At 41.5% G+C, this 27,539-nt stretch overlaps 4 protein-coding genes across 6 annotated transcripts; 3 read left to right on the top strand and 1 right to left on the bottom strand.

The window, feature by feature from the left end:
• Positions 1–1,980: 1,980 nt before the first annotated feature.
• Positions 1,981–4,593, top strand: LOC119004415 (tubulin beta-1 chain-like). The gene is made up of 4 exons (XM_037071306.1): positions 1,981–2,140; positions 2,981–3,089; positions 3,173–3,283; positions 3,375–4,593. Exons 1-4 carry the CDS (start codon positions 2,084–2,086, stop codon positions 4,433–4,435), a joined length of 1,338 nt encoding a protein of 445 aa, XP_036927201.1. The 5' UTR covers positions 1,981–2,083; the 3' UTR covers positions 4,436–4,593.
• A 1,079-nt stretch (positions 4,594–5,672) lies between these two features.
• hspa4l (heat shock protein 4 like) lies at positions 5,673–22,425 on the bottom strand. Of its 2 annotated transcripts, none has more exons than XM_037071305.1 (19): positions 22,227–22,425; positions 12,296–12,353; positions 12,036–12,176; positions 11,654–11,776; positions 11,465–11,564; positions 10,852–10,985; positions 10,521–10,765; positions 10,361–10,437; positions 10,119–10,270; positions 9,905–10,011; positions 9,581–9,714; positions 9,002–9,198; positions 8,715–8,789; positions 8,267–8,410; positions 7,395–7,520; positions 7,144–7,251; positions 6,923–7,042; positions 6,621–6,782; positions 5,673–6,522 (listed from the first exon to the last, which is right to left on the bottom strand). In XM_037071305.1, exons 1-19 carry the CDS (start codon positions 22,229–22,231, stop codon positions 6,334–6,336), a joined length of 2,397 nt encoding a protein of 798 aa, XP_036927200.1. In that variant the 5' UTR covers positions 22,232–22,425; the 3' UTR covers positions 5,673–6,333. The 2 variants fall into 2 exon arrangements, with proteins under 2 accessions (XP_036927200.1, XP_036927198.1); XM_037071303.1 differs by lacking the exon at positions 22,227–22,425 and adding an exon at positions 13,388–13,494.
• chmp3 (charged multivesicular body protein 3) lies at positions 16,256–19,689 on the top strand. Its single transcript, XM_037071311.1, has 6 exons — positions 16,256–16,392; positions 16,937–16,997; positions 17,481–17,660; positions 17,772–17,893; positions 18,046–18,160; positions 18,838–19,689. Exons 1-6 carry the CDS (start codon positions 16,348–16,350, stop codon positions 18,975–18,977), a joined length of 663 nt encoding a protein of 220 aa, XP_036927206.1. The 5' UTR covers positions 16,256–16,347; the 3' UTR covers positions 18,978–19,689.
• On the top strand, positions 20,006–27,362 carry reep1 (receptor accessory protein 1). Of its 2 annotated transcripts, none has more exons than XM_037071309.1 (8): positions 20,006–21,011; positions 22,592–22,664; positions 22,893–22,969; positions 23,112–23,232; positions 23,641–23,754; positions 24,003–24,165; positions 25,873–26,147; positions 27,040–27,362. In XM_037071309.1, the coding sequence occupies exons 1-8, from the start codon at positions 20,821–20,823 to the stop codon at positions 27,109–27,111; spliced, it is 1,086 nt and encodes a 361-aa protein (XP_036927204.1). In that variant the 5' UTR covers positions 20,006–20,820; the 3' UTR covers positions 27,112–27,362. The 2 variants fall into 2 exon arrangements, with proteins under 2 accessions (XP_036927204.1, XP_036927205.1); XM_037071310.1 differs by having other exon boundaries at positions 25,873–26,078.
• Positions 27,363–27,539: the final 177 nt, after the last annotated feature.

The raw sequence follows: 27,539 nt of genomic DNA on the forward strand, positions 1-27,539 counted from the left end.
ATATATTACTTTTAACTGCACTTGATATAGAAATGTATTTTATTTTGTAAGGGGAATAGCATTGGTAGGAAAACTTTGACTTTACTTATTTAATGCTTAAGTCTATAACAACATGACATTTTAAGAAAAATTATTTAGTTCCCCCTGAGTTTTTACAATGCCACTTTGAATTCTTTGGCAAATAAAGATAATATGATTATATTATATATGTCATCTAACATTGTGTTGTCATTGCTCATTTAATGGACTGTATGTAACATGACCCAGTATCCTGTGAGGTCCTTTACCCTCAGTGATGTTAGGTTAAAACAAAGCTTCTTAAATGCTGAATCCAAAGCAGGGGTCACAATATGAAACCAACAGCTGATCTTTTGACTTCAGTCCATGTTCCAGATTTGAGCTCCTACATGTCTAACAGATCGGAGCAGGATCAGTAAAAGCTACTTAGCTGTCATCCCCAGATTCGTCTGCAAATTTCTTTCTTTTTCTCACATGTCGAGAGTCATGTCTACGTATTAGCGAAACCGGGCAATCTGGCGATCTGCAAACAGAAAAATACAGTGCGAGGCCCAGCTGCTGGACGAGAGGTTTACTTTTGTTGAAAAAAGAAACTTAACAGACCATCGAACCTCCACATCCCTATGCATTAGCGCAACTGCATAGGGACCAATCTACGGTTGACAAAAATGTAGTGCCAAAAGAAAGGTTGGTCTGATGGCGATGTAAAGCGGTGTGAATTTCCCCTATGCAACGTACACTTGAACTGTTACAAATTTTTTAAGGTGAGCCTTGTTTTAGGTGGTTTATTTCTCTTTTTCTCTGGACCCCGTTCACTGCAGTACAAAGCTGAGCATCTGGGCTGGAGCGGCTCTCTACTTCTCCAAACTGAGGCTGCGCTGATCCGTGATCACGGTAGGGAACAGACCGACTATAGATATGTACTTTATATGACCCCACTTCAAAAAACACAAACTATCCCTTTAACATTTGCCATATGAGAGAGAAGGGGTGGCTGTAGCTCAGCAGGTAGAGCAGGTCGACTAGCGATCGGTAGGTCGCTGGATTGGCTCCAGCAGCAAGTGATAAGCGGCTATGGACAATTAGATGACATATGACATATGAGAAATAACCTGACCTTTTAGATTTTTTTAGTAGGATGGCGACCCCTGCTGATCTTTAAGTAAATAAACTTCATCTCCCCATTGTTTAGACCAGAAAGTGATATCTTCTCTCTTGGAATGTGTTTCTTGTAATATATATATATATATATATATATATATATATATATATATATATATATATATTACAAGAAAAAAAAATTATATATATATATATATATATATATATATATATATATATATATATATATATATATATATATATCAGCATTTTTCCCTTTACAAAACAAACAAACAAAAAAAGCTTTTTCTTTTGCTCATGTCTCTTAGACACTAAGACTCCCTTGCACCAACAGACATCAGAGAAATATCATTTTTTAAATGGAACATATGACCCAGAACAAACAAAAATTGACATGAATTAACAGAACTGTTTTAGAAAGTTATTTAAGGATACTAACCTATTATGGTAGCAAAACCTTAAGCATGTCAATGTGCTTATCAAAACTCACTTGTAGGATTACTTTGATCATGGTGTGACTCTCTGTCCACTGATGAAGGCATGGGGGCCTCAGAATATACATTGCGTTTACATGACACACAAGAAAGCCGAATTACTGCGTCAGTCTGACCATGATCGGATTTTAAAGATGCATGTTTACACCTTAGTCTGACTATTATTGGACTGGATTATTGGATCGGATTTCTCATAGTTGGATTAATACACCAAGATTGTTCGATTGATAGTCGCATTACTCTTGCATGTAAACGCTACATCAGATCAGATCGGATTTTTGCGTTCTCACTGGCTCGAGATTTTTTTAACTGGGGCCGTGAGCCGGAAGTAGACGCATGGCGGCGGCCATCATGTTAGACATGACCGTTGAGTTAGTGGGCACCCACGCGCATACAGACACAGAACAGCAACGTCAGTCATCGGAAGGTCTACCTCAACTCCGAAGAAAATGAGGGAAATTGTGCATATTCAAGTCGGGCAATGCGGAAATCAGATTGGTGCCAAGGTTAGTAAATTGATGTATTCGCCTTATTTATTATTAATCGAGTAATTGTTTTCAGTAACACCTTGTTCTATTGTCTTGGAGCTGGTGTGCATCCCAGAAATCACACCCTATGAATATCAACGTGTCCTGCTTGTGAAATGTGTCCTTTAATGTTTACACATATACTGTTTGGTTTCTGTTAATACAACGAATTATAAATGAATAAAAACACATTTTCATATTTTAGTGTGTTACGATTTCTGTTGAAGTAATGCCGTTTGTCTGTTGTAACACATCTTTAAACCGGCATCTTAACTGTCAGTTAGAATGTTACAAACGGTTTACTGTTAGCTAGCTATCGTCAGTTAGTTAGCTTACTGAGCTTACTCAGTAAGCAGTTCAGTAACTCAGTGTCAGTTAGTTAGCTAACAGATACAGCGCTAACTAATTGACGGCTAACTGACAATAATAATTACCTACCTCTGTCAGCCAAGCAGCTTACGTCATATTTCTGTGATGTATATATTAAAATATTTTTGTTGGAGAAATGTAAGTATATTTTCCAATGTGTAGATGAATGTTTTTTGTAACATTTCCCATTCAAAGAGGCCTGCTGAGGACGGGTTTCAGCTAGAAATTTTCAAAATCATAGCTGCTGAGTTACAGCCAATAGGGCGTCAGGGCTCGGCGTGCTGAAGAGGGCAAGGCGGGAAGTTGTTTTAAAACAATTCAATAATAGGCGTTTATTAGGCCTAACATTTATATGCCAATAAAACGGTAACTAAAGTACCTAACATTAATGGATGCAGTGGTTATATCTGTTTAAGAGTATACGAGGTTTACATACTCATCTTTTTACAGTTTTGGGAGGTGATCAGTGATGAGCACGGCATTGATCCAACTGGCACATACCATGGTGACAGTGACCTGCAGCTGGACAGGATCAATGTCTACTACAATGAAGCCTCAGGTAAGTGTAGCACATTTCAGATTTTATTTGCACACTTTTAGACTATTTTCCTTTTCCCCTTACATCTCTTCTGCTTTTTGTAGGTGGTAAATATGTCCCCCGTGGAGTGCTGGTTGATCTGGAGCCAGGCACCATGGATTCTGTGAGGTCTGGACCTTTTGGCCAGGTTTTCAGACCGGACAACTTTGTATTTGGTAATTTTGTGTTAATTTAATAAAATGCTCAGCTGCTAGTGATTATTTACCAAGAGTGCCAGGAAGCTTAATCTTGATTCTTGTCTTTCAGGCCAGAGTGGTGCGGGCAACAACTGGGCAAAGGGTCACTACACTGAGGGGGCAGAGCTGGTGGACTCTGTCCTGGATGTGGTGAGGAAGGAGGCAGAGAGCTGTGACTGCCTGCAGGGTTTCCAGCTCACACACTCTCTGGGTGGTGGTACAGGCTCTGGAATGGGCACCCTGCTCATCAGTAAGATCCGTGAAGAGTATCCCGACCGCATCATGAACACGTTTAGCGTGGTGCCTTCCCCAAAAGTATCTGACACAGTAGTTGAGCCCTACAACGCCACGCTATCTGTCCACCAACTTGTAGAAAACACAGATGAGACCTTCTGCATTGACAATGAGGCCCTGTATGACATCTGTTTCCGCACCCTCAAGCTCACAACCCCTTCATACGGTGACCTCAACCACCTTGTGTCTGCTACCATGAGCGGTGTTACTACCTGCCTCAGGTTCCCTGGACAGCTCAACGCTGACCTGCGTAAGCTGGCTGTAAACATGGTGCCATTCCCCCGTCTGCACTTCTTCATGCCAGGTTTTGCCCCACTCACAAGCAGAGGCAGCCAGCAGTACAGATCACTCACTGTGCCAGAGCTCACCCAGCAGATGTTCGATGCAAAGAACATGATGGCCGCCTGTGATCCACGACACGGCCGCTACCTGACAGTGGCTGCAATCTTCCGTGGTCGCATGTCCATGAAGGAGGTGGATGAGCAGATGCTGAACGTGCAGAACAAAAACAGCAGCTACTTTGTTGAATGGATCCCCAACAACGTGAAGACCGCTGTCTGCGACATTCCCCCCCGTGGCCTCAAGATGGCTGCCACCTTCATTGGTAACAGCACAGCCATCCAGGAGCTGTTCAAGCGCATCTCTGAGCAATTTACAGCTATGTTCAGGCGCAAAGCTTTCCTCCACTGGTACACCGGTGAGGGCATGGATGAGATGGAGTTCACTGAGGCAGAGAGCAACATGAATGACCTGGTGTCTGAGTACCAGCAGTACCAGGATGCCACTGCTGAGGAGGACGGAGAATTTGGGGAGGAGGGTGAGGAGGAGCTGGCATAAATGCCATTTCTACAGATCTATGATGTTCATTCTCTGCCATAACATGAAACGTTCAAAGCCTTTAAAGTTTTCAGTGTTCTGTCGGCTGTTCGTGTTAGAATAGTGTGTTAAAAAATCTTGCCTTTATGTTAAAAAAGTAATAAAGGTTCTTCTGGTTATTTGGTGTCTTTGGTTTTCATTATGAGATTAGTTATTTGCATAGTAAAGTAATGGGAAAGTGAGATTTTTGAGTCGATGCACTTATTGTACATAAAGTGTTGCTGCATGTCTGGTATATATCTAGAAATGAGCCATTAAAAGGTGTGTACTTTAACTTTAAAACTTTGTGGTGCCTTTATAATAGTTTTGTAAAAATGCCTTTAAAGCAAACCAGAAATGCATGTTATGCTGCTAGTGCTCTGTAATCCAAAATACATTTATATTATACAATTGAAATGGAGATCGGTGCAGACTAATTTACCATACCAGATCAAAGTCAATTAACTGCACAAACAGCTTTGTTGGATCACAAGTTATACCAGTGCATGACTATTCAAATATGCTTTCATCACAGATTACATCTTTTAACATAATCCATTGCCAGAATATCAGATCACGTGAAATGTGCAACTGGACTACTTGAATACTATGGCTGTATGCCAGCAGCTGAATCCTTTGAGGGACCTGTCCTTTGTGGCCTTCAAAGGAGAGTCCTTTGGAGATGGGTGGCATTATGAAATAAGTCACTGGGGAAAAAAATAAAGACAACATTAAACCTTAAATCTGATAGCTTGTGATGCTTATGAAGCAGAATGAAACAACATGTTATGATGATAAAATGAGTTTTAAACATTGATTGGCTTGTTCCATAATTGTCTTGATATTGTTCACATGATTATTATTTCTTACTAGTTTATTCCTTTAATTTTGAATTATTCAGGCTATCCACATTTTGTCTTCAAAATTAATTTGTCAGATTAACCAAAAAATCCCTGCTCTGTTATGAGATCACAAATCTTCAATTCATCTCTGTAGACAAGTGTAATTTTTGATCCACGATTAAAGTACTGATGGCAAATCGGTCCCCCTAACATTTAGCCGTTTTTGCAACAGAATCAAATGTGTGTAACCTTATAATCATCCTACAGTGTCCCAATTTCATCATAAGACTTCACACAGACACACGTATGGTAAAGATTTTGGCCAATTTCCAATCAGGTTCAGCTGCAGAAAATCCAAAAATAAATCTCAGACTGAAGAAATTTTGTCTTACAGACAAATGTATTTATTTTTTGCCATCTTTAAATCCCAGGACTTAATTATGGAAAAATGCAAGAAAACAAAAAAAAGGAAATAGGAAACCAATCACTTACTAAGAGATTTGGTGTGTCAAGCATTGCCACTGTACTAGGAATATGTTCTTTATGTACATATATATGTTGGCTGCTTTTATTTACTAAAATAGTATTTACAGTCTCTAGACATGGACATGATTTCAAATTCATTAACTACAAATATATAATTTGTATTATTGCATACAAACTAATAGTTCTGCAGTAGAAATTTTCTCTTATGACTGATAGGATTTACTGCTGATACTTAAGAGACACATGGAATGCAAACACAGGTGGTACCTTCCTGTACGGTGGTACAGAGGAAACAGTTTTACATCAGTTTAATCTATTGCATGATTCCTTCATTTATTAGTCATGTCAAACCTTTGAGAGAGTAAAGCAATTCATTGTCACACAGGAGGTAAAGTCCAATTGGGGGGGGGGGGGGCACAAAAAAAACCAAACCCACTAAGGTGGCTGGTGTCGATGGAGAAATGGTCCCAGGTACTGATGTTTCTACTGTCTAAATGGTCAGTTGTGGTAAACGCGGTGATGGTTGCAGAGTTTGCCTTTCAGACACTGATCTCAGTCCACCTCCATCTCTTTTGTGCCAGGCTTTGTCTGCTGGCTTCCCTTCGCCTCGCCCTTCCCTTCTGTTCCTTGCTTTGCTGTCGGGCCATTATGAGCTCCACTGTTTTGGTCATTGACTTCAGCAGCCTCCTCCACCGTGGGCTTTGGCCTGTTGATGACTGGATTACATACATCCTCTAGTTCCTGGTGAGTAAAAAGGGTAGAATGTGTTTGGAAACGAAAATCAGCAGTTCTCCTCACAGCTAATGGAGGGATTATATCTTAAATGGCCGTTCACATACCTGTATTTTGGCAATGATGTCTGCTACTTTAACTACAGGATCTTGAGTAATGGTGAGTCTGCTCTGTGAGTTCATCTGGCTGTTCATCCAGCCCATGCTTTCACCCACACACTTCTCCACAGTGCTCATTTCCTCAGCACTCAAATGCAGGTATCGCTCGTCCTAGGGAAACAGTTTGTCACAGGAAAATTACTGAAATTAAATCTGCAAATCTAAAACTTTCACTATTTAAATCTGCCTTTTAAACAAGTTTTATTGAAGGGTATTTAAAGGCAATACATCTTTTGATTAAAAAGATTTACCTTCTGTTTAAAGCAATCCACAAACTTCATGTAGAGTTGCAGTTTCTTTCCCAGCTCATCAAAAGCCCTCGGCCTGTCCTCGTGCTCTCTGTGCCGGTCCTGAATGGGTTGACCCAACCTCTGGAGAATAACAGTGTTCCCACATTAAAACACATTCAGAGCTTTTATAGCGGCTTGCAAAATCCCATCAGAAATTGAAAATGGACTAAATCAAAGCAAACCTTGAGTGCACCGAGCTTCTCCTCATAGACTTGTTTGGGTTGGTCCTCTCCGTCCTCATACAGCCAGTTCTCTGTGTCCTCCAGCATCAGCGTCAGCCGGTTACTGTCCTGTTATTAATGCCCAGTATAAAATAGACATTAAGTAAGTACAGCAGTGGTACATTTGCTGGGAACATCTCCTTAATTATAGTTGGTTTTATAATGTCAGTGAGACAATTATGAGAAAAGATATGTAGGAACGCAGTACTCACATCCTCAGTGATATACTTTTCATAGATCCCAGAGAGTTTGTCCCGCAGGTCGTATACATACTCCTCAACAGCATTTTTAGAGTCATTCAGCTCTTTCACCAGTTTGTCCTGGATAATCATCTGACGCTGAGAGGAAAAAACACACAAAAATGTCATAGAGGAGCCAAAACAGTAATAAACATTACAATATAATGTAATCTAGCTCAGAAATCAAGCACTGACCATTTGTACTGAGTAATGTTTCTGTTCGGGTGATTAGATTTGACTAAAAATTCTAAAATATTTTGAGATGTTCTAAGAGAAAAATGTGTGATTGTGGTAGAGAAAAATATTTGTGGCCTTATTTCCAATGTTTGACTGCCAAGGTATCCAGATTACAGCAGATTACATTGTTTTGAAATCCATCTGATTGAGTTACTCATGACAGAACATTATTTTTTATTCAGTAGCTGACTACATTTCATAGTAATCCATCCCAACTCTGATTATCATAAATGCAGTTACTCATAATGTTCAATGTTCCATCATTTAACATATTTCAAGCTCTCAGATGTATGTTTAAAGGCCCAGTAACACAGACATGAACTGCCACATTTACATCAAATCAAGGCATGTAGTCAAGGGGACATTATTCCTGAGAATTAAACAGGGGGAATCATGCAGACACTCCCCTACAGTGGTGCTGGCACAGATTAGGCCAATAAGTCAGCATAAAACAGAGGAGCCACAGTGCTGTGATCACGATCACAGACCTAAAACCAAGTGGTGCACACGTCAGGTTTTAACTCCCCTCCATCCGAGAGTCCTTCGGGGAATCAGCATTTCAATCAGACCATGACTCAGCTTTTCCAAAGGCCGGCAGGAGCACTCACCTCATACTCCACAAAGTCGTTAAGGACATCGCTGTCGAGCTGTCGAATGTTGTTGGCCATTATGGGCAGATCGATACTCTTCACCTTGACTTTGGGCTTGCTTCCTCCTGCTGCTGGGTCCTGCTTTTCCCCAGCCGCCCCCTCCTGGATTTAGAAACCAGAAAGCACAATTTAGAGGCCGCAGACCTAATATAAGTTCTTTTGTAATTCTATTGCCGTATCAAACTAAAACAAATACATTTTCAGTCGAATTAATATAACCTTGTTAATCAATTTCAGTAATTTTTCCAAGAGAAAAGGTCAAAATTCTCTGATTCCAGCTGCTTAAATGTGCATAGCTTCTGGTTTCTTTACTCCTCTATGAGAATAAACTGAATATTTTTGGGTTTTGGACAAGACAAGACACTTGAGGACGTCATCCTAGACTTTAATCCTAGACTGAACTGACCTTACTGCTGGTACTGTTGTCTTCGTTCTGCTGGTCACCCTGGCTCTGGCCATCCTGGTCCACCTGCATTTTAGTCTGAGATATAACACACATTCAGCTATTTTAAGCAATCCACATTAAATTTAAATAATAAATAACAAAATGATTCATGTCTGTGTTATGATTAAATAAGTAATATAAACTGGTACTGTACATTAAACAACTGTAAAGGAATTATCTTCTAAACCATATTTATATGGTTTCCTCATGGGACAAAAATAAATAGTTAATGGAAAAAATCATCCTACCTGGTCCTCTGCCCTCCCCTCATTCTGCACCATTGGCTCAGAATCAATTTGCATATCCTCTCCCTCTCCTTTCTGCTTCTCGATCAGAGAGGCGCTCGACACGCTGAAGATGCCGTGGACGTTCACTCGCACTTTGACCTTCACTTTAGAGCTGTCTCCATCTGGCTGGGGAACCACGTTCTGGATAGAAAAACACCCTGGTGACAGATGGAGACAAAACGAGTGGTTTGTTGAAGCGCTTCCATTACAGGCCCTTAACATATTCCCTTAACAGACAGGTGGGTGGAAGTTACAAACTAATCTCCCACCTCAGAGTATACGCATGAACACACACATGCACCGACAGACGATGATGGTGTTTGGCTCACTCATTAGGACCCATCTGTGAGAGACTGTGCCGTATTCCTAATTTCCATCCAGGCTGTAGATCCCTATAGGGACTCCGCCACAAATGGGCCACCCAAAAAACTACTTACAGCAAATGCATCAGTGACCTCTATTGCTGTAGACCAGATATCTGCTTAAAATCTGCTATTAAGTCTCTCAGGGGATTCAAAGGGGCAAAATAAACAGAGTTACCTATCCTGTGGTCTGGGTAGGGGAGCTCCTGAGGGCTGCTATAGAAGGCCTCAAGGTCAAAGGGCTCCTTCTTGTGAAAGGTGATCACTTTGGAAAACGGAGCAGCATGATTCTTACTGAACACCTCACACTCTCTGTGACAAAACACAGTGAGAGAAAAAGCTGCGTCAGGTTGTGAAACACAGTCAGCAAATATTGTATCTTCAAGCCAGCTGGCTTAGCTCGATTTATCAAGTAGAGAAATGACTACAGAGAAACACAGAGTCTTCTTTTATGTAGTGTTACTATCTTGTGTGGCTCATTAAGACATATAAATGTCGTTACCCCAGTCCATCATCTGTTGGTGACTTCCAGCGAAGAGTAATGGGAAAGGGAACCACGTCAGTAATGGAGAATTCCCGCACCTTAAACGCTGGTGACAAAATCGCACACTACACCCAAACAAATCACAACATTACATTTCATGAACCAGAGAACATTTGTACAGCGCTTCAAAACGTGACGACATTATCCGTTCGTGTCAAGAGGAGAGTCCCACCTGAAGTGCACAGCCTCTGGCGACTGCTTCGTCCGCGTTGAGTGTGGTGCTGACGTCTTTGCCGAAGAACTTGCTGATTCTCTCTTTGATGGCCGGGCTTCTCGTCGCACCTCCGACTATCTCCACTGCATAGATGTCGTCCCGGCTCAGCTCTGCCACAGAACACACACAATGCACTTAATGGACTTCACAGTATTCAAACAATGCACCTTGATAAGTTCAACCACATTTGAGGGACATACTTGATTGTTCAAGCGCTGTCTTCAGTGGCATCTCCACTCTCATCAGATACTGAGCACTCATTTCTTCAAAATGGGCCCTGTGGGTTACAAATGAAGAAAAAACATCTGTAATACTAGATTTCCACTTTGAAGATGCATGGGTAAGGAGTAAAACTAGTACCTGTTCATCCTGCTGGTGACATCGATGTCGTTCATGAAGCACTCTATGTTCAGCGGCAGATCGGAGGAGTTGGCACTCATCAGCTTCTTCAGTTTCTCGCACTCCTGGTGCAGCCGCAGCAGAGCCCTTGGGTTGTCCCTCACGTTGAGCTTGTACTTGCCCTTAAACTCCTCGCAGAAGTAATCTACCAACACCTCGTCAAAATTGCGCCCACCGAGGTAGGGGTCAAATGCCGTGGCAAGGACCTGGCGAAGCAGAAATGACAGTTAGCTTCGGGTTCAAAGGCACAGGTGTAGGAGAAGGGCAAGATGGAGAAAGCTGAGAGACTAACTTTGAGCTTCCCTTTGTTGAAGGCAGTGATGGAGACCTGGAAAGATGAATGTCCCATGTCCACGAATACCACGTTTCTTGGCCTCTCTTCTGGAGTCGGAAGGTCTTGTTTGTAGATCCCATAGGCCAAAGCCACTGTTTATAATACAGACATTCATTTTTATATTATTTATTTATAATGAATTTATAAAGCCCTCATTAGTACTTATGTCTTGTACTTCATAGATAAAATATGTCACTGAATTCACATAAAAGAGCTTTGGTACTTCTAAACCATGCACCTGCATATTTTAATAATAATGTGACCTCAGCAAAGGCTGGTGCAAATATTATCAAAATAGCAACGTGGCCCAGTGCAATATCCATATCTCAGAAGATGTCATTCTTTTAAAATATGCAGAGAGCTGCAGAGATCCTGGCCTACAAGTCTTGTCCTCCAGATGTTAGAAAACATTTTTTTGGTGAAAATGAACATTTTGATCATGACTGACCTATCCTGCTAATCCTGAAGTGTAGCCCAATCTGTGAAAATAATCCCAAAATGACTTCTTTTATTTTTTAAACCATACTGGCAGCCCTGGTTGATACCACAGACTATGTGTGTGAACACTGACCTGCAGTTGTATCATTAATTAGCCGTAAACAGTTCAGCCCTGCGATCTGACTCGCATCAAACACTGATCGTCTTTCAGCATCTGTGAAAAAACTTGGGACCTGGAAATGAGAGAGCACAAATCAATATGTTTCATTGAGCTGCTTGGTGAATTACAATGACGGCCATCTGCAAAGTCTTCATCACTCACGGAGATGACACAGTCCACCACCGGCTTCTTCAGAGCGCTCTCTGACGTCTCCTTCAGCTTGTTGAGCAGCATCCCTGTGATCTGCTCCACTGTGAACACTTTGTCCTCATCCAAATATCGCACCTGTGGACATGACACAGTTACGCTAATGAGGTTAATGCACATACAAATGTGTGGCTTGGGGGTGAATTACGGGGGTGGGTTGAGGGGGAAATAAACATGGATGGATTCCATTCGCTTGTAAGGGTCAGTGTAGTGGCTTGCATTGAAAGAACAAAGGTGTGCAGTGACAGCAGAGAATGGTCAGGGTCAGACAGAAAGGGAGGGAAATAACACAAAAGCAGTGAAGAAGAACGTGCTGGAAGTTTGCACAGTGCCTCACCTTAATGCCAGCATTTCCATTGGCCAGTTTATGTAAGCTGTAAGGCAGTTTGGGTTTTTCCGCTTGGACAAATGGGTCATCAAATGCTCTGCCGTGGAACTTTTTGAAGCCATGGACTGTGTTCTTGAAGTTTGTTATGACCTAAGATAAGAAGATGTGTTTTGTTAAGCTGCATGCTGATTGTCTGTAGTATCATCGTTTCAGTGTGTAATGTCACTTTTATTGCAGTACTGTAGACAAACTACCATGGTTTATCTTACTTGACTTTTGGCTGCGTTTCCAATGATGCGGTTTTTGGAGGCCAAAGACACACAAGCCCTTGATGGAAGACAGACACATCAGCAAAATTAGGAGGGCTACGGCAACAGAAATAATCCAGTTAACAGATGTGGCAGACGAGGTACAACTGTAATTGACTGACTGTTGCAGACAGAATCAAATGTTCAGCGCAGCGAGGTGGATTTGGATTAAGGGAACATTTCACGAGGGAGTCTGAGGAAGCGCTCCAAACCAGGGCAGCGAGAGAGAGATTGAAACAGTTCACCTTCAGAAGTGAGCTCAAACACATCACCTCCCATTTAACTCTTCTTTTCAGACGAAGATGAGTGCTTTCTAGCTGTATGAGCTCTAGGGATCCATCTCACATTGGCTGTGCTGTATGTGACAAGTCACTCCCTGGTTTCACCTTGCCATAAAAATATCCCCATCACTTAAAGGTGCAATGCTCATCCTCCTTCCCTACTGCACAATTCCTGTTTGCAGGACGCTGCAGCGCATGTTGCCCATTATCATAAACCCACATGGGCATTTCTTTGCATTGCAAGATTAATAAATTCATCATATCCTCTATGGAATAAAACTAATTCACTAATAACATACAATGTCGCGTTCACTGGCACATCCCCTGTACACGTCAAGGATGTCGCTTTTCTTTGGCCTGCCATAACAACATCGCCATGTCCTGTCAAAACCTATTTATTTCTTATTTTACAGACACAGTATACAGACATATTAACATGCTACACAACGTCAACAGCACACTGTCTTCTATAAGACGCTTATCCCATGAACTTTGAAGCTCACTGGTGGTGACGTGTCAGCTGTGTATAAGGAGACAGGGTCGTTTCATACACATGCGACATTGTGACCTACGTTCACCTGCTGTGACGGAGAATAAACCAAAAGTTGCAGGCCTCATGACAGCCACCACCACCACCACCACCGACACCGCCACCATCCCTGCTGTATGTACACCGTCGCCGCTCAGCCTCCAGTCGCAAGCATTGCGTAACAAACTCACATCCACGGCACATTTCACGGACATGACGACGCCTGTCAATATGTATACTTACGGTGTGCATCTGTCACTGTAGTCGTTGGTGATGGTTTCAATGCCGCCGCTCCTGGCCACCGCGATGTAACAGTTCTGGAAGCCCACATCAATGCCTACCACTGACATAATGAGCGCTCTGCGATTCACCTCTTCTAAGTTATCCTCCCGCAAACTACCGCACTTGACACCTCGGAGGAAAAAAAATATCTATGTGCACATACACTGGAGGTCTCTGCCCAGATGGAAATGCAATTAAGCGTGTCCTCTGCTCGGGAAATAAAAGAGGAGCTCGCTGAATAGTGCACTCACTGAATTACTAGCGGTTATGTAAGTCGAGCTGTTTATAGCAAACTCATTCAGAGTAATCCCAAGGCTACGGTGTCCAGAGCGGATTCTCCCACTCCAAGGCGGCCCTAACATCACCCAGCGGCTCTGACGGACGGATGCTCCGGTGCCCGCCCTGTCGCGCCCGGGATTGGCTGCGTCACATCCATCGTCCCGACGTGATTGGTGCGGCAACCAATCAATAACAGAAACATCTAGAACTCCCTGGAAAGGGGACCGGAGAGTACGTCACGCGCAGTGGGGACAGCAGTGGCTCTGCAGACATGTTTGCCCTCAATTTAACCTGTCAGGTAGACTTACTCGGACCACGTCTCGCCTGCTGCAGTGTCGATGCGTGCACATTACTTTAAAATCTTTGAGGTTTGCGTTTCAGAAATCTAAATGATGTCTGAAACTTGCAAGAGGTGGCACAGAGTTTGAAAGATGGAGCTGCCTGAAAGGCTGCGGAGAGGGAATGAAAGTACCTGTCGCCCAGTGACACAGGTGTGGTCTAGCCATACATTGAACTGTTCATCCATACAACACTATGTGATAACAAACATGTAAATATGGACAAAAGGAAACAAATAAATAAACAATTGGCTTTAAGATTTGCATGAAAATGTAATTGTATTGTTTTATTCATTTATTAATGTATTCATTTTAATATGAGCTATTCACATCAATATTTCATAAATGTATTATCAGGGTGTTAGTAAATCCTGCATTCAAAACTCGACTTCGATTAAGGCAGCGAGGTATTGACACCAAAATAAACTTGAACTATAAAACATGGATATCTTTCCCCTTTGGAATGTCAGATCACTTATATTAAATTATTTACTTCTATTATGATTATCATTTATGGAACATGAATGTGTAATATGTGTATTATTGAAGTTTTAACTATGTCTTGTAGTATGTTTGCTTAGGACACTGCTTCACTGCAAACAGGTTTTAGTAGTGATGGAGAAAGAATTTCAGTCCTCAACTTGAAGCTCCTACACTGTAACTGTCCACCAACACAGGTGTCAGCCTTCTGTTTGGATGTGAATAGATTGTGCTTGATTGACATCTTGACTCTTCTGACAGCTTTGTGGCATTTGTCAGGGCGGTATCACTTGCCATGTTACATTCCACATGGCTGGCTGTTTCAGACAGGTACTGTGCATGTTGGCTCACTGTCAAACAGTCATGGCCTAATAGGACACTTAATTGAAGTCACTGTTAATATTATTATTGATATCTGTGAGTTTCCGCCTATGATGTTTGGTGACTTCATGCAGAGTAACTCCAAGAATAGCTCCACCTCACATCCAGCTATGCAGAGGTCTAATCAGACAGATAAAAGGAAAGCAAATGAATGAGTGTACAGGGTCTAAGTAAAAGATGCAATACCAAACCACAAGAATACTCCACTACAAATAGAATTCCCCAGATTATAATGACACACAGCAAATTCAGCACGATAATAATATGTGGCGGTAATAACATGTACAGTGTTAACATGTCAACAGCACTTCAATATTGCAATTTCTCCATGGGAAGTTAATTTCAACTACGTTTCATATACTGGGTAGTGCAATATTTATCAAGGCATCATATTTTCATCAAGCTGCTCATTTGTGAAATTGTCACCTGCAAAGGAAATATAGTTTAAAACAAAACATACTATATGTTGAAAGACTTTATGTTATGTTTAGACCTCGTGAAGGGTGATACCAAGTATCTTTGATGTACAATAAGCTTCAAAGGATAATACCTAATCACATTTTAAATTGAGCAGTTTCACTGGTCAGAATTACAATGTGACCACTTCTACTTAGTTCTACTCAGTTACAGTCTGAGTACAAGTTCAAGATATCTACAAACAGTGTGAGTTGCTCCATATGTTAGGAGTTATTTGTTTGCTGTTTTATGTATTATGTTCATTAGCATATAAGTTTTGGTAGTTTGCTTCCTTTATATTGTAAGAAACGGGCAGCACTTGGCCATTCCAATTTCATGTAAGTAGATATGGGACCACTAGGCAGCAGTAAGTTCTATGTTTGTTGTTTTTTTTCACCAGAGCTAGAGGAAGCAATGATTTGTCTTATTGCTTACCTAAATAAACCACAGGGGGAAAGAAGATTTAATTGGACAATATTCAGTGGCCTTCTGATTTCCAGGTTTATTGTGATTATGGATGCATAGTCATGCATAAGATCTCTTAAAAATGACTTTCACTAGTTACCCTGCTGACTTTAGTTATGATTAGTCAAAACCCCAGTTTTTGGCAGCATCAGTTGTATTTTGACTGGTAACAGATAATTATGATATCCTTAAATGTGTTTTTTACTTGTCATAATATAAATGACGATATCTGGAATTCATATTTCTGATTTCTTGACATCTTAAATTTTAGTCAAATTGTAATTAGGGACTTCTTGAATAAAATGGCTCAGCATCAGAGCAGAGCATTTATTACTGGTTAGATTCCAACTTCTCTTGGACACTTGTCCTTGTTTCCTTGATGAGGACCAGGTGGACTGAAGGTCTCCTCGTGTTCGAACGCAGCCCGACGGGCCTTAGAACAGGAAGTGCTAGTAAAACAGGCTGAGCTAGCCAGCTAGTTTTAGTCAGGTAGGTTAGCTTGCCATTTACTCAATAGACACAATGGGGCTGTTCGGCAGAACACCGGAGAAAGACCCCAAAGAGCTGGTGAGTTCTGACAGCTGAAGACAAGGACTGTCTTTCAGAGTTTTGTCCGTTGTAAGAAAATAAACGACAGCACATTTTGCTAACCTTGCTAACGATAGCTGTCAGTTCAACTCAGCTTAGTCCGTCCAATCTGTTGCTACTTCTCGCTAATTGAACAGCTAACTTTAGTCTATTTAAAAGTGAACCAACTGTCCCTTTAATAGTATCTGGTGTTGTCTTGTATTAAGTGCTCCGTATATATTGTTATTCGTTTGCTTATATGCCTCATTAACAAATCTTACATGGGTTTCTGTAGCGAGAGCTAGCTAGTTAGTATACAAGCTAACGCTAAGCTGATGTCAGCCGCTTCAATGTAAACAAACCCTGATTTGTTCGCTTTAGCTAACATCGGGGTCTTTTACGGTTTAGCTGTCAAAAGTTTTACATTGCTGTAGTGTAGTGTTACACGTAACGCTTTGTTGAAACGAGCATTACAATATTGTAAGAGTTAAATTAACTGTAATTATGTTAGTGCAGTTTGAAATGTCATCATGTATCATTACAGATCTCTGAGTGGTCTAAAAAAATCAGGAGGGAAATGAGAGTGATTGACAGACAAATTCGAGGTAAGATGCAGACAACATCTGACTATCACTGAACCGATGTTCTTTATAAGGAAAAAAGGAATATTTTATCGTTGTGATAGCTGACCATATGAACTTGGAAGATATTATCATATTTGTTTCTATAGTAATATATTGATGCAAAAAAAGAATTGCTAAAAAAATCTTGACACATTCTGAGTAATCTCACGGTTTTGCTTGCAAGATAAATGTAAAGTAAACACTTCTATCATGAAATCATGAATGACTTTACACTAGTGGTAGTGACTCATTGCAATGGAAAATTTGTTGCACAATTTTATTACGTCTATCAGTGAATGACCTGATTATGTAAGAGTTTTGTGTTGTATCCAATGATATGGCCTTATGTTTCAGATATATCATTATGTTTTTGTTTTTTTTATTACATCCTACAGTCAATGATCTGATTATTTAAGTTATACAGTAGTTTTGTGTTGTATGTAATGACATGCCGTTTTGTTTCAGATATTCAAAGGGAACAAGACAAAGTTAAGAGATCCATTAAAGATGCCGCCAAAAAGGGCCAAAAGGACGTGTGTGTTGTTCTTGCAAAGGAGATGATTCAGTCAAAACGAGCTATCACAAAACTTTACGCCTCCAAAGCTCACATGAACTCTGCCCTCCTCAGCATGAAGAATCAGGCGGGTGAGTTTGGGAGTGCAGCAGCTGGCTCATTAGAGAGGGGGAAATGTATCTAAAATTCTTTATTGTCATCAGTTGAACCACTGAACTTAATGTTCTGCTCTGTGTTTCTAGCTGTTGTCCGTGTAGCTGGAGCCTTGCAGAAGAGCACAGAGGTGATGAAAGCCATGCAGAACCTAGTGAAAATCCCAGAGATCCAGGCCAACATGAGGGAACTATCAAAGGAGATGATGAAGGTCAGCAGCAATGTCCAAAATAAATAGACAGAAATTACATTACAGCCAAGTTAGTGCAAGAACGTTAGTATGACTTCACTCACAAGCTAACATTATTTCTTTACAAGAACACGTTGCTAAACAATGGCATTATACATGTATTCATCTTTCAGGCTGGCATCATTGAGGAGATGCTGGAAGACACATTTGAGAGCATGGAAGATGGAGAAGAGATGGAGGAAGCAGCAGAGGAGGAGGTTGACAAGATCCTCTTTGAGATCACAGCAGGTGAAAGATTTGTTCAGCTAAAGCCTTGTTTCCATCAAGGAGTCCGATTCACCTTGTTACACGTGGCTATTTTTGAGGTTCCATCATCAAATGTTGTGGATGACACTAAACAAATCACTTTATGACATCCTGTACTGTCTTCACCTCACAATTTGAGGTCCCTGGCAAAATGATCCGATACTATAAGGTGGACGCTGCAGACCACTGACCGATCACTCAGAACAACCTTCTCTCAAGCAAAGCCTGTTTCCCTGTTGAAATGATCAACTGCGTTGAAGAGAAGAAAGTATACAAAATGTGTGTGGTTGAGCAGAGTAGAATAATGTACAGTTCTGGTCACAGTTTGCTAGTTAATAAAAGCAGCAGTTTCCCACAAGTTATAGTCTTCCCAGTTGTCTCCCAGCTGGAAAAGTGAAAAAGTTTACCTCCAAAGGTGGTCTGTGGTGGAAACGCAAAACAGATTTCAGTTTAGGTACAGTTTCCACGGGTTATGTACGGGTCAACGAGAATCATACAGAAAGCACTTCGGCAGAAACTAAGCTATACTCATCACAATATACTACTGTTATATTACTGTTTTGTTGTGAAGTTTTGGTGTCTAGACCCAACACAGATTGAATTATACCACAAGGAGCAATACTGAAACCTTTGTCTCATGGTTCTTCTTGCTTCATTAGGGGCACTTGGCAAAGCACCGAGCAAAGTCACAGATGCCCTGCCTGAAATGGAGCCCCCTGGAGCGGCTGCGGCTTCAGACGAAGAGTCAGAGGAGGATATTGAAGAGATGCAGTCAAGATTGGCAGCTCTGAGAAGCTAAGGTGAACTGCCACTGTTCTGTCGAAGTCAGCTTGCTCACTCCAATAAGGACAATTCTGGTGCGGATTTTGCAGTACAGAGCATCCTCTCTGCTTCATATTATAGTTCTTATTTCACATAATCATTTGAGGGTTAACTTTGTGCAGTTAATGTCTTTTTAAAAAAGTTTTTTTTCATAGAACTTTTGATCTACTCAGCCAGAAGAAAATGTGTTTCTTGCTTTTTGTCTTTAATTATCGGGGGTAACCCTCGGTAAGTCTTTATTATCCAAAGTCAAACAGAAGGTTTAAGAAAGTGTATATAATGTAAGTATGAAAAGCCTGCTGTGCCTACAGTGCGTCATCATATTCTTCTGTCCTAAGTTATGGACTGGTGGTGGAGGTACTTGGGTATTTATGATCCAAAAAAGTGATTAAGGAACTGTTGATGGAAGCCACCCTGCACTTAAATCGCATCCTAGATCACTATTTAGCAATTGCTCTAATCTGTAGGATGCATTTTGTTAGCTACAGCTGTTCTGTTTACTGGTAACCAGCCCACACTATCTAACTGACACTAGAGACGATGGGTGGATTTCTCCTTTTGATAGTTGTTTTTTTTCTGTACAGTCAACATGTATCTGTTCTATATGTGGTCATACATGTAAAGTACACTCATGAGCGAAAAAAAAATGCACGCATACTACCCTAACCTATTATTTGCATTAACATTAACACAACGTTAAGTGTTTGACTTTATCAGGATTGAGTTCCTTCTCAGCAGGAGGATGCAGATGAAATGAGAAGGTCAGTTAGTGCAGAACGTATGTATTGTGGAAGTATTGTGTGTATAATTTTTCTATGTGGATGGGGAAAAATAAGAAAAATAAACTTTTAAGAACAACGGCTGCCAGCGAGAAGAATCTATTTTGCCTTTTTCTGCTCAGAAGTCTTTTTATATTTAAACCTCTGGTATGTAAGGTGTAGAATTGCATCATGTGGATGAGTCATTTGTTTTTAAAGAAATACAAGAAGTTGGCAGTGCGTTTTGGTTTCCCTTATTTTGAAGCCAAACCTTGGCTTCAGAGTGGACAAAAGGATTGGATTTCAACCAGCCACAGCCCTTCCTCGGCCGCTTTTGCTGTACTGTAACAAAACCTTGTCTCTGTTCTCTGGCTTCAGTATGTAGGCCACGGGCTGGACGAAATAAAGGCACTCAGGCTCTAATGGAGCAGGTGTTCTCAGGTTTGGTGAGCGGAGATCAAGAGATCACCCAGAGAAAGTCTCTCAAAAATTTTTTGAACCTGATTTCGCAGACATTGTCTGGTTAGCAGTTTTCCCAATATTCAAAGAGTAAGTTACTTTAACTTAATTTATCTGATGTCTGATTTTATGCTGTTTCTACATGAGTTGCCAAAGCATGTTAACTTTTAGTTTGTTACCATCATCTACAAAGGTGATACTACATTATTACCAGTGTCAACTTAAAGTTTTAAGAGCTGTGTTATGTCATAGGTCTCATAGGTTTGTAAAATGACTGGACAAAAAAAGGGCAACTTCTTTGGTTAACTTTGATATCATCAGAACTGAATATCATAGCTTGTCGGTGAAGACTTTACTTACTAGTTTTTATGGAGATTGATTTGCATTTTAAAGGCAAAACGATTAAACTAGCAAACAAGCAGCAGATGTATCTTAATGATGAGAACTGTTAGTCACAGCACTGCCCACGTGGTTCATGTTTTTGAATTAAGGTGTGTTTAGTTGTGACACAGAAAATCCTGGGTCAGGTTTTCAAACACACTTAACAGCAGAAAGGACACTCAACACCCACCCGTCATTCTGAGTGTCTGTGATGTCTCTGTAATGCAACACTGCCATCTATGGATAAAAGTCATAGTCGCACTGTTTTTTCCTGCATCACGTTGCTGCCTGTGTGCGTCCACACGCAGCCGCCTGAACGCGCCTGTCATCTGGAGGAAACTCCTCCCCGCAGACAGCGCGTCCTGTCGCCTTTCCAGCGCAATGGTCTCCTGGATCATCTCTAGACTTGTGGTGTAAGTCTTTTTTTTTTTTTTTTTAAATTATTATTATTTCTTTGCAATATGCTCTGTCACAGAGTAGTATAGGGCCTATCAGTAATTTGCGATTCCTGGCTATTGCCCGTATTTGAGCGTCTCATTGAGGGTGCAGGAGCTGCGCGCTTTACGAGCCCCCGCAAATTGTCTGATGTTTAATCAGAAACAGAGCAGAGCCGATGTCTGTCCATTAATTTTTGACTGAAAAACCGTCGGAATGCGTCCGGATTGTACTTTGCCATTTGGGCAGGCATGGTGAGCCAGGCCTGTGCAGACCTTCTGTACATCTGAACAGGCTGGAGGCGCTCAGTAGCCAGAGACTCTTTGTGTTTATCAAATGGCTTCTTCTTCTTTTTTTTTTTTATTATAGACAAAGAGGTGACGCGATGGGCTGACTGATCTTTTATCATGCATGAAAAGATAACGTGAGTCAGACTCAGAAATCTGAAGCGTCTTTCACGGAGCTAAATGTCAAGAGAGTGGCGAGGTGACTGAACAACAGGAGCGGTCTTTGAGTGGAGCTATATTCTCTGTTGATGTCCCATATTGGAAAAAAAAACAAAAGGGATGGGTCAGCCCGCTCAGGTTACAGCGCAAGACTTGGTCATGTAATGAGACATGTGTTCCTCTATAGATAGGAATTTAAATGAGATTCAACAACAGGACGTTTCTAAGCGAAAGTAGGTTATTTTTACCTGCACAAAGTATGAATCAGCGCTATTCCAGACCGTGTGCAGCGAGCCAACTGCAGGCCCAACCTCAAAATAGTGAGCCAATTAAATTTAGATTACCAAATCTTGTTGCCTACATGGGACAGCTTTCAGTCCTGGTTGTTTAAGAAAAAAACAACACGGTTTATGTGTCTCATTTTGGGTCCAAACTCCAACAGAAAGGTTGAGCTGCCTCTCTCTCTCACACAGATGATCTATTTATTTTTAGTGTCCTTGTGTTTATACACCCTGTTGGAGCACATCTAGCTGGTCATGCCAGAGAGGTGCAACATGATGTGGGTCAGTAATTTGATCAGGTCGCGCTCACAGCTGTTGCCTGGCTGTAACACTTGAACGCCCGTCCCGTCTCTGCGAGGACACCCAGCAGCACAGGTGTCTGCACACGAATAGAAATGTTTGGAAAAGGAAGGGAAAAAAACACACACACACACACAAACACACACACATATGAAGCTAATTTTACCTCATGTCTGGAAGCTTGGCACCTGGACAGCTTGTTTCGTCAAATCAGCCAGGGTGAAATCTAACTGGAGTGGGTGTTTTTGAATGGTTTCCTTCTAGAAGGAACGCGCTGTTGCACCCATTCTGCCTTCCCTTGATCTCACCTGACAACCTGTCCATCCATTTAGTTATGTAGGCCGCAGCTCTGAGGAGCCATGGCCAAACCTGTCCTGTGTAAATGTAACCGTAAGTGTGTTTAAGATGACAGACAGATCTATTTCTTTGAATCTCTGCTTAACCCAAAATAATATTGTCAACTTTCATGATTTGTTGCATCTGAAATGTGTTGATTTGATATATTATTCATTATACGTCTTTGTCTTCTAGACTTGTGTTTGGTACACTATATCCTGCTTACTCATCGTATAAAGCGGTGAAGTCGAAAGATGTGAAAGAATATGTGAGTATATTGTTTGTGTTTTTAGTTATGAATTCACATCAGGCTGTGTTGTCCTCAGGGCAGGGCACTGTAATGGTATTATATCGTCATCATTATATCTGTCTTGTGATATAAGATATATCTTTTAAAAGCTCCATTAAAGTAAATGGCCCAGCCCTAGTTGTCCTTATTAATGTGATCCTAAGTTATCGTGTAGCTTCTCTAACTATATTTTTACTGTTCTCGTAGGTAAAATGGATGATGTACTGGATAATATTCGCCCTCTTCACGACAGTGGAAGTATTCACAGATATGTTTATTTGTTGGTGAGCGACCTTTGTGATTATTCAGCTTCTTTAATGGAAAAAAAAGTTAACCTCTTGACATTTCTTGTGTTAACATCACATGACATATTTCGTCTTTACTTTGTTGTGCCAGTGGCTCCATCATATTGCGCCTTTGTTTCAGGCTTCCTTTCTACTATGAACTGAAGATAGCCTTTGTGGTGTGGCTGCTGTCCCCCTACACTAAAGGCTCCAGTGTGCTGTACAGGAAGTTTGTGCATCCCACGCTTTCCTCAAAAGAAAAGGTGAAATGCCCTTCCTTTGCTGTCGGGTCTTCCCTTTGTCCGCGAGTGTGGTTCAAGGAAAGGCTCAGGTGCAAACGTTCATTCTAGGCTCTAAGTTAGTCTGCGTGATTTTCTTGACTAACATCATTTAAGCATCGCAGCTTTTCGTGGAAACAAAGGCTCCTCTGTTGCCAATTCACTTTTCCACTTTAGCTGTTAAAGTGTTAGCAGGGACAGGAGACAGGAAATGTCATCATGTTCCTCCATCTCTCCTTTCCTTTTTCCTCTGCGTCTGAGTCAGGAAACACATTAGTGAGTCAGACAGAATTAAATCAAAGTGCCGTCAAGAAATGCAAAAAACACCGAGGTGAGTTTGACATTGATGACAAGATATGTTTATTTATACATTTTTTTTGGTACTTTTCCTAGGAAATTGACGACTACATCGGCCAAGCGAAGGACAAAAGCTATGACACACTGGTGCATTTTGGGAGAAAAGGGCTGAATGTCGCAGCCACAGCTGCGGTCATGGCTGCAACAAAGGTAATGCAGACTCGTTTGTTTTTGTATTGACCAGGGGGCACAGTGGAGGGGCATTGTGGGTAGGGCCTCAAGCCCATTACGTTGTTTACCATTCACATTATTAGGTAGGGTTATTAAATACAGCTTTGGAGGTTTCTTTTTAAAGGAGATCCAGGAGCCTATTCTAATTATTTATGCCCTTAAAGATGATCCATGCTCTTACTGTTACACGCTGCTGACACTAATCCTGACCGTGTTGCCCTTTCTAGAGCCAAGGCGTCCTGTCAGACAGGCTGAGGAGTTTCAGCATGCAGGATCTGTCTTCCTACCAGTCTGACCCTGTTAACACCAGCCCCGGCACTACGCAGCCTGCGCCAGCACAGCAGCGGACCAGACCCATGATGCGCAGCAAGTCAGAGAGCTACAACAAGGGTGAGTCGAAATCACTGTGGTCAGCACAGTGTGTTAAAACCCTCTAGAGACACTGACTTAATCCAGCAAGCTATTAGTGTTATATAAGCATACTAAAATGTGTTAAAATGTTGAGAACATAGCAGGTTTTTAACATAACATGGTGGTAAAAATGTGTAACGAACACTCTGCCCGTTCACCGAGAACATCAGCTTTAATGGTGCCATTAGAACGCAATAACAGTGCCCGGTTCGTTTGTGTGAAACAGATTATCACGTAGATTTCTGTCTTCCTGTTCAAGCTTGTTTAAGCTGACTGATATTGTTTCGTACCTCTGTTTTCCTGAGTGGCCCCCTAACCTCAGTCCCGCCTTCCTGTTTGGAGCAGGTCAGGCCTCGCAGGGCTGCCAGGCTAAACCGTCCTGTGATAAAAACTCACATGTAGCTGGGAGGATTTGTCCTTAGCTTGACATCATGTGCAAACAGTCGTGTGTTTGTCCCGTGTGCATTTTTCGTTTCAGCTAATAATTATTCCTTTGTCGATAAATTTAGACGTAACATTCAGACAGATGCATTTACACTGAAGTGAAATGTCTGTGCGGCAGCTGTAGGCACAACTAATGTCAAACAAAGAATTGAAGTATATTCCTGAAATAGCTGCTGTCATTTTGTGAGAGTCTGGTGTTTTTCGTATTTTTCTTATTGTCAGCTAATCCCATTCACAGACCAACATTAACCAGGTTTTAGTCCGTCTCGAAACACTTCCTGACACACCCTGTCTGTGGCCCTCAGCCCTGGCCCTACTGGTTTCTACTGAAGATGTAAATCCTTCAGAGTAGGCCACAAATATGTGTTGTTTTCAAGAGTGATCAGTCATTTATTAAACCAGCTGGTCACTGGAGTTTTGAGAAAACATTGCTAAAACAGGGGTAAACAGTGCATTTGTTAGGGACTGTTATCAGCTGTAGAGTACAGTTGCAGGGGTTGAGGCCAATATGCCTAACATTACCCATGCTGCAACTGCTGCCAACTTCTTAATACATGCCACCATAGGCAGACCAGTTAATGTAAAACAGTATTCCACTATATGCACCAAGGAGTCCCTGCTCCGTCGCTCTATCAGCTAAGGGATCCTTAAGCAGAATAAGACCCCTGCACTGATCCTTGTCCTTCTCAAATGAGTATTTATGGCAGCAGGACAGTGACTGAAAATAAACTTCAGCGTCTGTGTTCATAGCAGTGAAGGAACATTGTAACTATGCGGCTCTTTTATCTGTTTTCCAGGTATTTTTTTTTATCTAAAAATATATTGATCTTAATAGGACACACTATCAAGATCATTTTGGGGGGTTTTAGTCTTTTCAAGGGATTTGCTGACAATATGAAAAATACGTTATCCACAAATTTCTGTACTACATCCAAATTGGACACAATTCTGCAGATACTCAGAGGAAGAACCGAGGAGACGTCATAAGAACTGGCTTGTTAGGCTTGTTTGTGCTGTAACAAATTGGTTCCCGCTTATCATAACTCCCTGTCTGGCCTCTGCTCTGTGGTCTGCAGAATGATAATGCATTACTATATGAACTTTCATAATCCCCACTGGAGAAAAAAATCAGATGCAGCTCTACAGCAATTACACAGAGAGTATTTGGCTTTCCGTTCAATAGACCAGAGACAGGATGTACATGTTGTTCATCCCTCCCACCGACCTCTCTCCACGGTGCAGGACAGGATTTGGACATGACTGAGTATGAGGTGTTGGACCAATGGACCTCCAAGGGGTTGCAGTCCCAGACCATTTCACCTTCTGAGACTGAGTCCTCACCCATTACGCCCTCACTGACACCCAAGTCCTCCCCACCCTCCACACCCTCCACACCCTCCACTCCCTCTCCACCTCCCACCCCTCCAGTTCCAGAGCAGCCTGAAGAGGTAGGGAAAGAGGTTCAAGCAACTTCAAGCTCGCCACAGCTCAGGCTGATTAAAAGGAAGGCTCCTGAGGTATACCGCCTCGCCAACATGGCTGCACAGCTGCTGCCTGATTCTAACTGCCCCTTGAGAGCAGTGATTTACTCACCCATTCACTAATTTCTACTGCTGTGTAGCTAAACAAATCATCATGGTTCAGCACTTCTGCAACTGTGGAGATAATTGGATTTGTGCACTGACGAAGCTGAATCATGTTATAACTTCAGTGGATACATCGTTGGTTCAAATGAACGTGTGATCTTGCTCTTGTATGATTGCAGTTGCTCACGTGTTTGGAAGCGTGGCATGGAAGCGGTCCAAACATGGCTGACAGAGTGACATGGATTGCCTCCCAGTGCATTTCACTCCTGAAAATGATGTTTTTCATGTAATGTTTATGGAAATGCCTCTGCATAATCAGTCCCTGGAATTCATGTTTATTCATCAATACATGTCAACATCTAATATCAGTCATGATACAGTATATGATATGGCATGGCACTGGTTAAAGGATAATGCTGGAAATATTCAGTATTTTTCTTACTGTCAACAAATCCCTTGAAAAAAAACAAAACGAACAAGGAATTGTGAAGCCTGATCCAGCCTATTCCTGTATGCAGAGACATCTACTGTGTAGGGCTGCAACTAACAATAATCATATTGTTGATTGTTTCCCAATGCCCAGGGTGATGTCCTCAAATGTCTTTTTTCACAACAACCCAAAGATATTCCGTTTGCTGTCATAGAGGACGAAAGAAACCAGACAAACTAACACATTGTGGGTCTTGCCTTTGGGATTTGTTGATCAGAAAAAGACAAACTAACGCCAGCCGTATCCATGTTAACACTGAGCAAAACATTGTAGTTATTCGCTGACTAACTCTTTCTCCCTCTTTGTTTTCTATCCTCATTTTTCATCTTGCAGCCACCTCTTAGAGTCTTAAGGCCTCTCACAAGATCCAGGAGTGCTCTTTCTTCAAACAGTGAAGCCATGTGAAACTAGCCCTAAAGACTCCTCCAGCTGCCTTTGCTGCAAGAAGTGAAAATACTGAATGGCCAAAATCTACATGACTGAAGCAGCCTTTGCTTTGGAATAAGGTATTACCAAAGTGACCTATGATGACCCCTCTATATTAAGCATATAGCTCGTGGCTCATGATAATAAACAAAAAAAATGGTTTGTGACGTTGAGATAGAACAAATGGGCTCCATGCTGATATTGACATTTTGAGTTTGTGGGTTATTGAATATGTATTTATGTACAGTTTGTGTGTACTCCATCTTTCTGATTTGATTGTTTTTATATATCAGGTTCGGGTAGGCAATCGCATGCATGTCTTCCCAGTCATGAGTCCGCTGTTTGTTAAACAGAATGTACTGTCACTGAATACTACAGCTGGCATTGAGAGTGACATGGCCGCTGCT

The sequence above is a fragment of the Acanthopagrus latus genome, chromosome 16 (assembly GCF_904848185.1).
Source record: "Acanthopagrus latus isolate v.2019 chromosome 16, fAcaLat1.1, whole genome shotgun sequence".
Taxonomy (NCBI): Eukaryota; Metazoa; Chordata; class Actinopteri; order Spariformes; family Sparidae; genus Acanthopagrus; species Acanthopagrus latus.

Bases quoted from the DNA above. Each gene is read 5' to 3' on its own strand.
- LOC119004415 (XM_037071306.1), top strand. From the start codon at position 2,084: ATGAGGGAAATTGTGCATATTCAAGTCGGGCAATGCGGAAATCAGATT. The intron at 2,141-2,980 runs GTTAGTAAATTG...ATCTTTTTACAG, and splicing joins GAAATCAGATTGGTGCCAAG to TTTTGGGAGGTGATCAGTGA. The intron at 3,284-3,374 runs GTAATTTTGTGT...CTTGTCTTTCAG, and splicing joins ACCGGACAACTTTGTATTTG to GCCAGAGTGGTGCGGGCAAC.
- reep1 (XM_037071309.1), top strand. From the start codon at position 20,821: ATGCAACACTGCCATCTATGGATAAAAGTCATAGTCGCACTGTTTTTT. The intron at 23,755-24,002 runs GTAATGCAGACT...TGCCCTTTCTAG, and splicing joins CGGTCATGGCTGCAACAAAG to AGCCAAGGCGTCCTGTCAGA. The intron at 26,148-27,039 runs GTATACCGCCTC...TTCATCTTGCAG, and splicing joins TTAAAAGGAAGGCTCCTGAG to CCACCTCTTAGAGTCTTAAG.
- hspa4l (XM_037071303.1), bottom strand. From the start codon at position 13,494: ATGTCAGTGGTAGGCATTGATGTGGGCTTCCAGAACTGTTACATCGCG. The intron at 11,565-11,653 runs GTGAGTGATGAA...TCTCATTTCCAG, and splicing joins TGGTGGACTGTGTCATCTCC to GTCCCAAGTTTTTTCACAGA. The intron at 7,521-8,266 runs GTGAGTGCTCCT...TTTTCCTCTCAG, and splicing joins ACGACTTTGTGGAGTATGAG to CGTCAGATGATTATCCAGGA.
- chmp3 (XM_037071311.1), top strand. From the start codon at position 16,348: ATGGGGCTGTTCGGCAGAACACCGGAGAAAGACCCCAAAGAGCTG. The intron at 16,998-17,480 runs GTAAGATGCAGA...GTTTTGTTTCAG, and splicing joins GATTGACAGACAAATTCGAG to ATATTCAAAGGGAACAAGAC. The intron at 18,161-18,837 runs GTGAAAGATTTG...TTGCTTCATTAG, and splicing joins CCTCTTTGAGATCACAGCAG to GGGCACTTGGCAAAGCACCG.